General features: G+C 44.0%; 1 protein-coding gene across 3 annotated transcripts in view; it reads left to right on the top strand.

The window, feature by feature from the left end:
• ITGB1BP1 (integrin subunit beta 1 binding protein 1) overlaps nt 1-12,635 on the top strand; it is a 42,083-nt gene extending 29,448 nt beyond the window's left edge. For 2 of the 3 annotated variants that reach the window (XM_033936968.1, XM_033936967.1), the window contains exons 4-7: nt 3,656-3,792; nt 9,188-9,280; nt 10,506-10,655; nt 11,912-12,635. In XM_033936968.1, coding sequence (XP_033792859.1) covers nt 3,656-3,792; nt 9,188-9,280; nt 10,506-10,655; nt 11,912-11,983 — 452 coding nt within the window. In that variant the 3' untranslated portion in view covers nt 11,984-12,635. The remainder of the gene's footprint in view (nt 1-3,655; nt 3,793-9,187; nt 9,281-10,505; nt 10,656-11,911) is intronic. The other variant, XM_033936969.1, reaches the window with a different exon arrangement.
• Nucleotides 12,636-13,110: the final 475 nt, after the last annotated feature.

Genomic DNA, 13,110 nt, shown 5'->3' with positions numbered 1-13,110 from the left:
GGTGTGGCCTCAGCTTCCTGGCAAGGAGCTACATTCTCCATTTCCATCAGCTTCAGGCTATCCACTTGCTCTGGTCTGGCTGGCTGCTCAGCCCAGGAGAGAGGACCTTTTCCCTTCCTTAGCCTCTCTGATTCTGAAGGGAAAGCAGCTGCTCTCAGTGTGCTTATGCTGTTCTGAGGCTCCCCCTGTGGATGTTGTGGTAACTGCAGGGTTTTCTTACAAGAGGAGTATCCTGTCTAAACCTAATATTCACAGGCTTAGGAGCAAACCTAACAGAACTGAGCTGAGTTACCATGTCCTCAGCTTCTGAATAATCAGATAGGACCTCATTCTCAGTGGATTCCTCCATAGTGTACTCCTGGAACCTAGGCTGCTGGGCTCTGCGGGGCTTGGGAACAACTTTCCTAGCCCTGTCTCTGCCTCTCCTGGGGTTTCTAGTTGGAAACATGTCAGGCACAGAGTCTGACTGATCACAGTACACATCTTTGCCACACTTCATTGAAAAGAGGGGTGTGGGATCTCTCGCCAGCAACATGGTGTACTTTCAAAGAAATCCAAACATAAACTAATCCTAATCACAATAAAGTGTGCTCACTGAAAACATCCTCAAACAATCTCAACCAATTTGGATTTTTCTGTTACTGTTCCTCCTGCCTATGTTGCTCATGCGCTTATAAGGCCCATCAGTGAAAAATCATATTTCTGACATTCTGTCACAGTAAATGCTCTACCCACCAAATGCTCTACCTTGGCAAATGCAAGGTTTTTTGGCTAATGCAGCTGGAGCTGAAATTTCATGCCCTGGTCTATTCCTCTTCCATAGGACTAAACAGCATAAACAGAAGAGAACTGCTGCTGTAACACGACTAGCTTTCTTTGGGTAGCTCTATACATTAAAGAGGACATCAAAACCACCAGGATCACAGATGTCAAGTACACCGGGGAGTCCCTCTGGGTAAACCTGGCAAGAGGCAGAGAAAAATGCCTGTATCTAGGTGTGGTTTACAGACCCCCAAGACAACTGGAAGACATGGACGCAGAATTAATTGAAGACATAGAGAATATCACTCTACGAGGAGAAGCTGTACTGCTAGGGGACTTCAATATGCCTGATGCAGACTGGAACTCATTTTCAGCGACAACCAGCGGTAGCAGGAGGCTCTTAACCTCCATAAAGGGAGCACGTCTCAAACAAATGGTAACGGAGCCCACTAGGGCCCAGGCGATCCTCGACCTGGTACTCACCAACGGGGAAAGCGTTTCAGAGGTCTTAGTAGGAGATACGCTAGCCTCCAGCGACCACAATATAGTATGGTTCAACCTTAGGAAAGGCTTCCCTAGATCAAACACGAAAACAAAGGTACTCAATTTCCGGGGCACAGACTTCGCACGCATGGGAGATTTCATCCATCAGACGCTGCAGGACCAAGCGGAGACCGATGATGTAGAAGCTAAGTGGTTAACACTGAAATCAACCATACATGAAGCAACTAGCCGCTTCATAAAATCAGTAAATAAACGACAAAGAAACATTAAACCCCAATGGTTCACCGCGGAGATCTCGCACCTCATTAAGGAGAAGAAAAAAGCGTTTTTCTCCTACAAGCGCACGGAGAAAAGAGAGGCAAAAGTAGAATATAGGACCAGGTCTACAGCGGTCAAAATGGCAGTTAGGGAGGCAAAACTTCGAGTGGAAGAAATTCTGGCAAAAAACATTAAAAAGGGGGACAAATCCTTCTTCAGGTATATTAGTGACAGAAAAAGGAACACAGGCGGGATAGTACGCCTTAGAAGACCGGACGGAAGTTACGTGGAAGCAGATTTCAATAAAGCCGAACTACTGAATGAATACTTCTGCTCAGTCTTCACCTGTGAGGCACCGGGACACGGTCCCCAGTTGAAGGCAACACAAAGCACAGAAGACCCGTTTCAGAATTTTGAGTTCACACCAGGTGAAGTTTACAGTGAACTGGCAAGACTCAAGGTGAACAAAGCCATGGGACCAGACAATTTGCACTCAAGAATGCTCAGAGAATTGAGCGATGTCCTGGCGAAACCGTTAGCTGAGCTATTCAATCTCTCCCTAAGTAAGGGGAAAGTTCCCCTGGACTGGAAATTAACTAATGTCGTTCCTCTGCATAAAAAGGGTTGCAGGGCAGAGGCTGCGAATTATAGACCGGTGAGTCTCACATCAATAGTGTGCAAACTCATGGAAACACTAATTAAAAGCAAATTGGACATGATCTTGAATGAAGGGAATCTTCGGGATCCCAGTCAGCATGGATTCACCAAGGGTAGGTCCTGCCAATCCAATCTCATCAGCTTCTTTGACTGGGTAACAAGAAAGTTGGACTTGGGAGAGTCTTTGGACGTCGTGTACCTGGACTTCAGTAAAGCTTTTGACAGTGTCCCACACCGCAGGCTGCTAAGCAAGATGGAATCGATGGGGTTAGGAGAGACACTAACTGCATGGGTCAATGATTGGCTGAGTGGCAGACTTCAGAGGGTGGTGGTTAATAGTACCCTCTCTAAAACATCGGAGGTGACCAGTGGAGTGCCGCAGGGCTCGGTCCTGGGTCCACTCCTTTTCAACATATTCATAGGGGATCTGACTCAAGGGCTTCAAGGTAAAATAACACTATTCGCCGATGACGCCAAACTATGTAATATAGTAAGTGAATGCAGTTTACAGAATTATATGGCGCAGGACCTGCTTACATTGGAAAGTTGGTCCTCAACCTGGCAGCTAGGCTTCAATGCTAAGAAATGTAAGGTCATGCACCTCGGAAGCGAAAATCCATGCAGGACGTACTTCTTGAACGGAGAAACTTTAACTAGGACTTCAGCAGAACGAGATTTAGGAGTAATCATCAGTGCAGACATGAAAACTGCCAATCAAGTGGAGAAGGCTTCATCTAAGGCAAGGCAGATATTGGGTTGTATCAATAGAAGTTTCGTCAGCCGAAAGCCTGAAGTCATAATGCCGTTGTACAGGGCCATGGTGAGACCTCATCTGGAGTACTGTGTGCAATTCTGGAGGCCACATTACAGTAAAGATGTGCGCAGAATTGAATCGGTTCAACGGACGGCCACCAGGATGATCTCGGGGCTCAAGGGTCTCTCGTACGAAGAGAGACTGAACAAATTGCAGCTCTACACTCTTGAGGAACGTAGGAAGAGGGGAGACATGATCGAAACATTTAAGTACCTCACGGGACGTGTCGAAGTGGAAGATGATATTTTCTTTCTCAAGGGACCCTCGGCCACAAGAGGGCACCCGCTCAAACTCAGGGGCGGAAAATTTCATGGCAACACCAGAAAGTATTTCTTCACAGAGAGAGTGGTTGATCATTGGAACAAGCTTCCAGTGCAGGTGATCGAGGCAGACAGCGTGCCAGACTTTAAGAATAAATGGGATACCCATGTGGGATCCCTACGAGGGTCAAGATAAGGAAATTGGGTCATTAGGGCATAGACAGGGGGTGGGTAAGCAGAGTGGGCAGACTTGATGGGCTGTAGCCCTTTTCTGCCGTCATCTTCTATGTTTCTATGTTTCTATATTACAGTTTGGATGGTATTGTGCTTGAGTAAATGTCTTTAAGTGGAGGTGATAAATTATCTTAAAAAAGAAAAGTTAAACTTTCTTTATTTACAGGGCAAAGCAACAGTAATTCTGACAACTATGCAGAATTCAAAGTTAAGTATGTTGGCGCCATTGAAAAACTGAAGATTGAAGAATCCAGAAGCCTCCAAGGTCCCTTGGACTTGATCAACTACATTGATGTGGCACAGGTGATATAAACTAACTTAATAAAATTTTCATACCAAACCATAAAAACATAGTTTGGGCTACGCTTTAAATAAAAGCCGCAAGAGAGAATTCTTGCAAGCACTAATTTAGATTTCACCTTAGTAAATACATCATACACAAACTTATCTGTTAACTTCTTTTCCCTGATTTCTACCTGACTAATTTCTAATTCGGACAAGTAGGTTACATTACCCTGCCAGCAGGTGGAGACAGAGTGAAAGCTCAGTGCTAACTTCACTCCCCTTACATGGATCTGCTGCTACCTTAAGCTCCTTAGTAGCCTATGTCAAAGCTAGAGGATACTAAGTAGAGAATGACACTTACTGTTACCCCCGGGTAGCCACTGGTAACCTGCAGGAATGTGGGGAAAAAAATGACTGGTTGCTGTGGGTTCTAGGACAAGGCCATTCACCATCCCATGGAGCGGTGAATGGCCTTGTTCCTGCAGTAAAGGATCTGCTGTGAGTTGTCTCCCTTCACACCCCTCCCAGAGCAGCCCTCCTCATGGGTCCAACAGCCCCCCACCCTCCCTTCCTCTCAAATCTCAATTGCCGGCGGCAAACCTCCCCCCAAAACCTGCGACTCTCCTGGGTCAGCTCCTTCCCGCCTCCTGGGATGGGCCTACCAGCCTAAAAGCTTCCTGTATTCAGGGCTGCTCCAGTTACATCAGAAGGAGGGACTCTGCGGCAAGAAGTTTCCAAAGCAACCCAGCGTGCAGAAAGCTAGTAGGCCCACCCTGGGAGGCGTGAAGGGGTTGGGTTTTTTTTTTTGTCACTGGCGATCGAGAGCAAGGGATGGAAGGTATGAGGGTGAGAGGCTGTTGGACCTGCGATAAGGAGGGAGGGAGGAGAGCTGCTTGACTTAAGAGGGGGTGAGGGGGGGCTGCTGATGTACCTGTGATCACACATAGGAGGTTGCTTGGGCTTCTGGACCGGCAAGAGCTGAAGGGAGGAAGAGAGAGAAGGGAAAGAGAAAAGCTGAACCAAGGGGATTAGAATATATCAGATTTGAAATATGTATCCAGCTAGTGCACAGTCTGGGCACAGATCTTGTTGGACCACTGGGAGATCATTCGGGGAGGGTACAAGTTGGAGTTCGCCCAATCCTTAACTGGTTTGTGGACTCCCTGGTGGGGTGCCCAGAGAAGGCACAGTACAAAGATTTGCAGAAATTCAGGCCATAGAACCAGTGCTGCCAGAAGAATTGGGCTCGGGCAGATGCTCCATATACTTCATAGTGCCCAAGAAAGGCTCAGAAAATTGGAGATCCATCCTAGATCTTGCACACGTTAACGAGGCCCTGAAGGTTCCATGCTTTCGCATGGAAACATTGCGGTTAGTAATCACAGCGGTAGACTTGACGTAAGTCTACCTATGCATTCCTATGTTTCAGGAGCACAGGAGGTTCCTGAGATTCCAAGTGCTGGAGAGACATTGTTCTTGGTGCTCCTGTTTAGTCTGGCAACAGCACCCCGCATGTTCACCAAGGTAATGGTGGTAGCAGCTGATCTCCGCAGGGCAGAACTGCAAGTGCATCAATGCCTGGACGACTGGTTGATTAGAGCTCTATTGTTCTTGGAAGGAGAACAGGCAATGAATCAAGTGGTCCAGGTCTTACAGTTAAAAGCCCACCTCTTTGAGAGTACTTTTGACTCCTAACTCCTCTCACCTTACGTTCTGCATCCCCGATCCTATATCTCATGTCTGTCTGTCCAAGTTAGATTGCAAGCTCTTCTGAGCAGGGACCATCTGGGGACTGCAAAGCCCAGGCTGTGCTTCTTTAGTTTCCAGCTGGCTTAGGGCTTTCTCTGACCAGGGGGTAGTTACCCTAGTTGCACTCCCCTAACATTATTCCTGCCATGTGTGAGATTCTGTTAGCTTGATTTTTCTACGTAGCATTCTGTAGTAATTTGACTTCAGTTTTCTCGATAGTGGAGAGGGTATTTGTGAGAGGGAGGAGAGGAGAGGGGAGACAGGGGTTTTGTTGATCCTTGCTCTGTATTATCTGTGATTTATAAAATGACAATTGTACAGAATATTGTTTCTTTTAATACTTTAATAAAATAAGTTCAGTATAAAATCATAACTATTCGAGGCTTGTACGGATGGGATCAGATGGTATGCAGGGATGGGACGGAAACAGCTGGCGGGGACACATTTTTTCCCCGCGTTATTCTCTAATAGTGAGGTAGTTATTATGATTTGAGTTTCCAATTCACCACCAAAGTCAAATCTGATATAATCAAAAACTTCACTTCATGAGTATTAACCCAGGGGTGCAACTTAGCAAACTGCCTTCAGAGTGAACAAGCTTTTTAAATTTGTCAAGTTGGGAGTCCTTGATTGCCATGGCTATCCTGAGTGGGCTCCGAACAGGTATGGCAGGACTGAAGTGGAAGTATGTGGTGGGAGTAGGAGTGCTATGGGGATTGGTAGCACCCTTCATGAGTCCTCATGGCCATAGTGTTGGCTCTGTGTATTGGTAATGAAGAAGAAGGGAAAGAATGGAGGAAGGAGGAAAAGAACAAAGAAAACAGGGAGGGAGTAGGAAAGGAGAGAAATGAGAAATGGTAGAAGAGATTGATAAGGAGGCATGAAAATAGAGGAGGAGAAAAAGGCATGAAAAGAGAAAGAGGTCGGAGGACAGTAGGAAGGGGATAGAAATGAGAAGGGAAGAAGAGAGATGGACAGAGAAGAGGAGGAGGTGGAGGGGTTGCAAGCATTGACCACTGCTCCACTACCATGAAAGAGGGAGAAGAATTCAAGATGACTACATGTAGGATAAGGGAGATTTTTTTTTATTGTGTGATCAAGCAGCTTGAAGAAAAGTCTACTGGGAGAGCATAAAAATTGCCATACTGGGACAGACCAAAAGTCCATCAATCCCAGTATCCTGTGGCCAACCCAGGTCGCAAGTACCTGGCAAGATCTCAAAGAGTAAAACCGATAGGGATTTAAACACCAGAACGTTATTGGCCCTCATAAGTTTTCTTTCTTCATGTAATTCAATTGTCTTCAACTTTCAAAGGATATGTATATCATTTATACAGAGCTTATCTTTAATGAATCAGGTAGGGGAGGGTTTATTTTATATATAGCATTCTCTAAAATCCATGCTGTACATTCAGCCTCCCTTAAGTAGCATAGACTGAGTCTGCATAATCACATCAGTTCTTCTTGGTGTGCTAGAGATTCATTAGCAGAAAAAGAAAATATATGTCTTTCAAATGCAACTCAGCAAAAATTAAAGAAATTAACCACTGTGAAATTAATCTCCATTGTCTGAAATTTCACCTGTCTCAGACCCAGTTTGCCTTCACTGTACCGATAACTTTCCAACGTGCGCCTTGTGATCTTCTCACCTCTGACAGTATGTTCACGCAACTTAGGATCACAGTAAAGGATTACTGTCAGAACTTCACTCAAGTGCAGTCATCCACATTGGTGATGTCAATCACTCCTCCAAGTCCATCTTAATAATGGCTTATGGATTTTACTTTTAGCAAGTTATCCAAACTTTTTTTCTTTTTAACCCCATTAAGCTAACTGCTTTTACTACATTCTCTGGCATCGAATTCCAGAATTTAATTACACATTGAGTGAAGAAATATTTTCTCCAGTTTGTTTTAAATCTACAACTTAGTAGCCTCATTTCATGCCCCCCTAGTCCTAGTATTTTTGGAAACAAGTGAATCCTATCTACCCGGTCCAGTCCACTCAGTATTTTATAGACCTCTATCATATTTCTCCTGAACTGTTGCTTTTCCAGGCTGAAGAGCTCTAGCTACTTTAGCCTTTCCTTATAAGGAAGTCATCCCATCCCTTTTATCATTTTTGTTTTCCTTGTATCTCTTCTAATTCTGCTATATCTTTTTTGAGATGCGGTGACCAGAATTGCACACAGTATTCAAGGTATGGCTGCATCATGGAGCGATACAAAGGCATTATGACATTCTCAGCTTTGTTTTCCATTCCTTTCCTGATAATTCTTAATGTTCTATTTGCTTTCTTAACTGCCATGACACACTGAGCTGAGGGTTTCAAGGTATCACTAAAAAGATGTAGAAGATGAGAAAGTGAGGCCAAACTGGAAACCACCACAGCAACCGCAATCCTCATTAACCGGGTTCAATTATAGGATGGCAAAAGGGCTCTCAAAGCCATCTGCATCAATACACAAATCAGGTATGAATGTCTGGCTTTGGCTCATCTCATTGCCTCCTTATCAAATGTAGCTTGTCTGTTTACTTCTGTATTCCTTATTGTTTTTATCCAGAAATAAAGACTAATTGACAGCACAATTTCTTTTTACTTATCGTTTTAATGCAGTGTCTCTAGCATGCCCTGAGTAAATCTGCCCCAAATGAGGAAGGATGCTGTAAAAGAGCTCCTCTATGAACCCTTGAGAAAGCCCTTTTGGGCGAAACGGGTCCAGTCGGGGCATGCTAGAGACACTGCATTAAAACGATAAGTAAAAAGAAATTGTGCTGTCAATTAGTCTTTATTTCTGGATAAAAACAATAAGGAATACAGAAGTAAACAGACAAGCTACATTTGATAAGGAGGCAATGAGATGAGCCAAAGCCAGACATTCATACCTGATTCGTGTATTGATGCAGATGGCTTTGAGAGCCCTTTTGCCATCCTATATTTGAACCCGATTTAGTGAGGATTGCGATTGCTGTGGTGGTTTCAAGGTATCCTCAACGATGACACCTAGGTCCTTTTCCCAGGCAGTGACTCCTAATGTGGAACCCTATATCGAGTTCCTCTTTCCCACATGCATCACTTTGTACTTGTTCACATTAAACATCACCTGCCATTTTGATGACTAGTCTCTCACAAATTTAATGATCTCGCTAGTTATTCTTATTTCTAGCTCATTGATAAATATATTACACAGCAGCGGTTTTAGCACAGATCACTGGGGACCCCACTTATTTACCCTTCTTCATTGAGAATATTGACCACTCTCTGTTTTCTATCTTTAACCAGTTCTTAATCCACAATATAACAATACCTCCTATCCCATGAATTTCTAATTTCCTTAAAAGTCTTTCATGAGGTACTTTGTTGAAAGAGAGAGGTGTTGGAGGAGAAAAGGCATCCTTCTTGATGATGTACTTCTGCAAGTTATCATAAGTTTGGGGTCAAACCAGTCTATGGATGCAGCTTTTGCAATGAATGGGTTGTAGGGACCTTGGTTGCTCAGTAGTAAAATGAGCTGGGAGATATCATCTTCATGCCAACTATCTCAAAGAAAGATTGCACATAGCCACACATCAATGGATAGAAAGGGAGGTCTTCTTTCTTTTGTTAAAATGCTTTTCTCTTTATGGCAGAAGTTTCAAAGGGTGTTTTCTTTTTCATTTCAAAGCAAGATGGAAAGTTGCCCTTTGTGCCCCCAGAAGAGGAGTTTATTATGGGCGTTTCAAAATACGGCATTAAGGTAGCAACACCTGATCAGTACGTAAGTAAAAGTTTCTTTCTATCTGAATTTCTGCAAAAAACTAAGGGCTCCTTTTACTAAGCTGCAATAGCGGTTTTAGGGCGCGCTTAGCACCAGCATTGAGCTGGTGTTAATTCTAGCAGCATAGCGTGGGTTTAGTGTACGCTAAAATCCTGCATGCGCTAAAAACGCTATCGCAGCTTAGTAAAATGAGCCCTAAGTGTAGGATTATATGGAAACTGTACATCAGTCAATAAAGTAAATGAAATGAGTAAGGGTAAACTGAGTGTTGTTCACCCTGCAAAGGTTACTGGACTGACCTTTTTTAGTCATATAGTGCATGAAAGATTCCACTTGCACTTTCAAGGGCTCATTTCATTGAAAGAAGCCATGACCTCACCAAAATTATAATATAATCTAGTATGATGCTGTGTGCCCTTATAATTAGATTTTATTAGAGCATAGATTGAAGAGCTATAGTTGAAGTATAATGTGGGAGACTATTCTGTTGTATCTTTAGCCAAGACAGAAAGGGGGAGAGGAATTTGAATTTAGCTCATGCTTTTCTAAGTAGTTCACAGTATATTACAATTCAGATATAGTAGGTATTTCCCTATCTCCAGAGGGCTTATAATAATAATAATAATAATTTATTGTTTATATACCACCAAAGCCAAGGTAGTTTGAGGCGGTTTACAATAAAGAAGAGCTGGACATACAGCGAAAAAGAAGTAATGAAGTCTTTGAGTACATGGCTGTTTGTAACTTTGTAGGGATGGGTTTACAATAAGAGTGAGTCAATACTCAGCATGCACTAAATGCCACCTGCCCCTTAGGCAGCATTTAGCATGCACTGACTTTAATAGGGAGATCTGTAATTGCCCAAGATCACAAGGGGTGGCAGTAAGACTTGATCCTGGCTTTCCTGGTTCTCTGCCTGTTGCTCTAACCACTAGGCAGCTTCTCTCTTCCAAGCTGTTTGGTAGTAGACGATTAGACTGAATATACCTCGAGCAGAAAAAACCCCCGCCAAAGTACATATATGATGAGTGGTTACTAGAGTAGGTTAGCTACACAATATCCTCAATAATGCATAAATTGCAGAGCTGCTTTGTTTTACAATATAATTTTAAAATTGACTCTCAGATTTTATTTTGATGGGACCGTGGAGGGTAAAACCTTCTGGATTATTAAATGTGATTTGCATTGGATTTTCAGGTAACTGTGATATTTCTAACTTACACAGGACGTTTTGCACAGGCATGCTCTGTATTTAATTGTCCGAATGGTTTGTTATGATGATGGGCTGGTGGCAGGAAAAAGTTTGTTGGCTTTGAAGACAACAGATGCAAATCATGAAGAATGTAGCCTCTGGGTGTACCAGTGTAATAGTCTGGTAAGGTGGTTAGCTAAAACCTTGTTTTGCTGAAAGTTACTTTAAAACCCATTTTTTTATTTTTGAGGAAATAAACAGGTCAGGGGATAATGGGAATGTTGATGTACATTTGTTTAAAACTTTCCTTAAACATCAAAACTCTATTTCTCCACTTTCTGCAAGCCCAGAGCAATAGTCAGTTCCCACATGTTGCTGCCACCAGCAGGGATTCAAGCTGTGCCTCTCTCATTCTCTTATTGGCTTGCATTTCTTCTTAGATCCCTGTAGCTTCCCCCTCCATTTTTTTCTCCTACCTTTGCAGGTTATTTTTTTGTTTTCCATCCTCTGCCCTCTACAATCTTAACTCTCATAATTGCACCATCCGTTTGCTTCTTATTCTTATCCCATGTCTCCACCAGCTCATTTCTTTATTTCTGTAGTGTCCGATACCATTTCCCTGCAGCCTGTTTGTGTTACCTGAGTGGCAGAAGTCCATAATTCAGACGCATATATAATGTCTGAGCCAGGGTAATAGGCATTTTCAAAATTGATGGGCTGGCACTTCCTTGCTTTTGATCTTGTGCATCACAAGGCTGATGTAGTGTCTCTGTTTCACAGATCAGAATGGAGGCTTCAGATTAAGCTAAACATATACTGTGTAGCATACAGTCAGGCAAGCCTGTTGCTAGGCTAATTGGCTCCCTGGGTTGTATAGGGGTAGGGGTCCTCATAGAAGATGAGCTCCCACTGATTGCTGAACGCAGGGGGATGAACACGTGGCCCTGCTCAGAGCAGCAGTTCCAGCCCAGCAGTGGCCTGGTCCTGGCCACAACTACCTCTTGGAGGCCAAACATCATCAGCCTCTCTCTTAGTAAGTGTGCTGGTGTTGTTCCTCAGTCAAGGCATTTTGGTGCCCCCAAATCCAGGCATCCCAGGCAATTGCCCACCTCATCTGCCTCTTCCAACAACTCTGCAGTAAGGGTAGGTTCTGTCAAGCTCTTAGGCTGGGTGCAGCCTGAACCTTAGATCCCCAGTAAAAAGATGCTTTTCATACAAAAAAAATCTACATCCTCTATGGAACTAATATGCTTAAGGATGCTAACTTCCTTCTTAAGGCCTGGAAGCAAAGCCACCTTTAAAGTCTAAACTCATAGTAGTGCAATGGAAAAAGTGTAAATTGTATTCATACCTTTAGCTACAGTAATTTCACCATGTATAAATGAGGATGATGCTGTGCATAGTATCTAAATAAATACTTTTTTTCTTTTGTAATGGAGGAACAAGCACAAGCTATCTGCAAAGCCCTGTCGGCTGCATTTGATTCGGTCTTAACATCGGAGAAACCTTGAAGTCCTCTCAGCCAGCCTGAGTTCACAGCGCAAAATGCCTTCACGTTTGAAAATGTTATGAGCAATGTCTTAGCGACTAAGACCTTTTTTTTTGATCAAAGGTATAAAAGGACTCAGTTATGTACCTGGAGTTTTTCAAATTTCCTGAGAGCTGCTTTCTAATTTTATATAAGGATAGACACAAATGTTTAGAAAGTACAGTTTGGAACAGTCTGTTTTTTGGAAGACTTGAATTAATTAGCTCTTAAAGATACATGTATTTTTTTGTATTTGGACATCTTGAAACTGCACCACCAGAAGTGAATTTTTAATCCAGGCGGTACAGCCTTGAGTATAGTACAGTCTGTGTTGTGAAACTTGTGTGAAGCCTCTCCACTTGATGTCTGTGAGCCCTTTGTGGGAAAAATCTCTGTATAAACTGTCCTCCACTGTTGACTGATCTAGCAGTAGAACGTACCAAGGGCGGGGCAGACCGCGGGGGTGCATAGCCGGCCAGGTCCAGAACCTCCTGGAGCCTGCACTTCAGCGTGGCTGCTGGTCCACCCCCGCGGCCAAGAAAAAGGCTAAGAAGCTGGCAGGAACGGCAAAAGCGTCCTTTAAAGAACACCCTTCCACACCCAGGGCCCATCATTTTTTTGACACCCCCCCCTCCCCCTGCACGCCACTGCTACAGTTCGAAAAAGGCTAAGAAGCTGGCGGGAGCGGAAAAAGCATCCTTTAAGGAACACCCTCCCGATCTAGCTCGATCCCGCCCCCTTCGTGATGCCACCGGACAGTGTTCTCAGCCATTGGTCGACCTTGCCTGGGCGCTGTGAACCAGGCAAGGTCGACCAATGGCTGAGAACACTATCCAGTAGCGTCACGAAGGGGGCGGGATCAAGCCAGATCGGGAGGGTGTTCCTTAAAGGATGCTTTTGCCGCTCCCGCCAGCTTCTTAGCCTTTTTCGAACCGTAGCAGTGGCGTGCAGGGGGAGGGGGGTGTCAAAAAAATTATGGGCCCTGGGTGTCACATACCCTAGGTATGCCACTGGAACACAACTGACAAAAAAAAGCATTCCTGCTTACCTGTAACAGGTATTCCCTATGGACATTCAGCACTTGTGTGGGCATGTTGGCAGTTTGGAAAG

This window comes from Geotrypetes seraphini, chromosome 3 (assembly GCF_902459505.1).
Source record: "Geotrypetes seraphini chromosome 3, aGeoSer1.1, whole genome shotgun sequence".
Taxonomy (NCBI): Eukaryota; Metazoa; Chordata; class Amphibia; order Gymnophiona; family Dermophiidae; genus Geotrypetes; species Geotrypetes seraphini.
The sequence above is the reverse complement of the archived record's forward strand: the minus strand, read 5'-3'. Positions and strand labels throughout refer to the sequence as shown.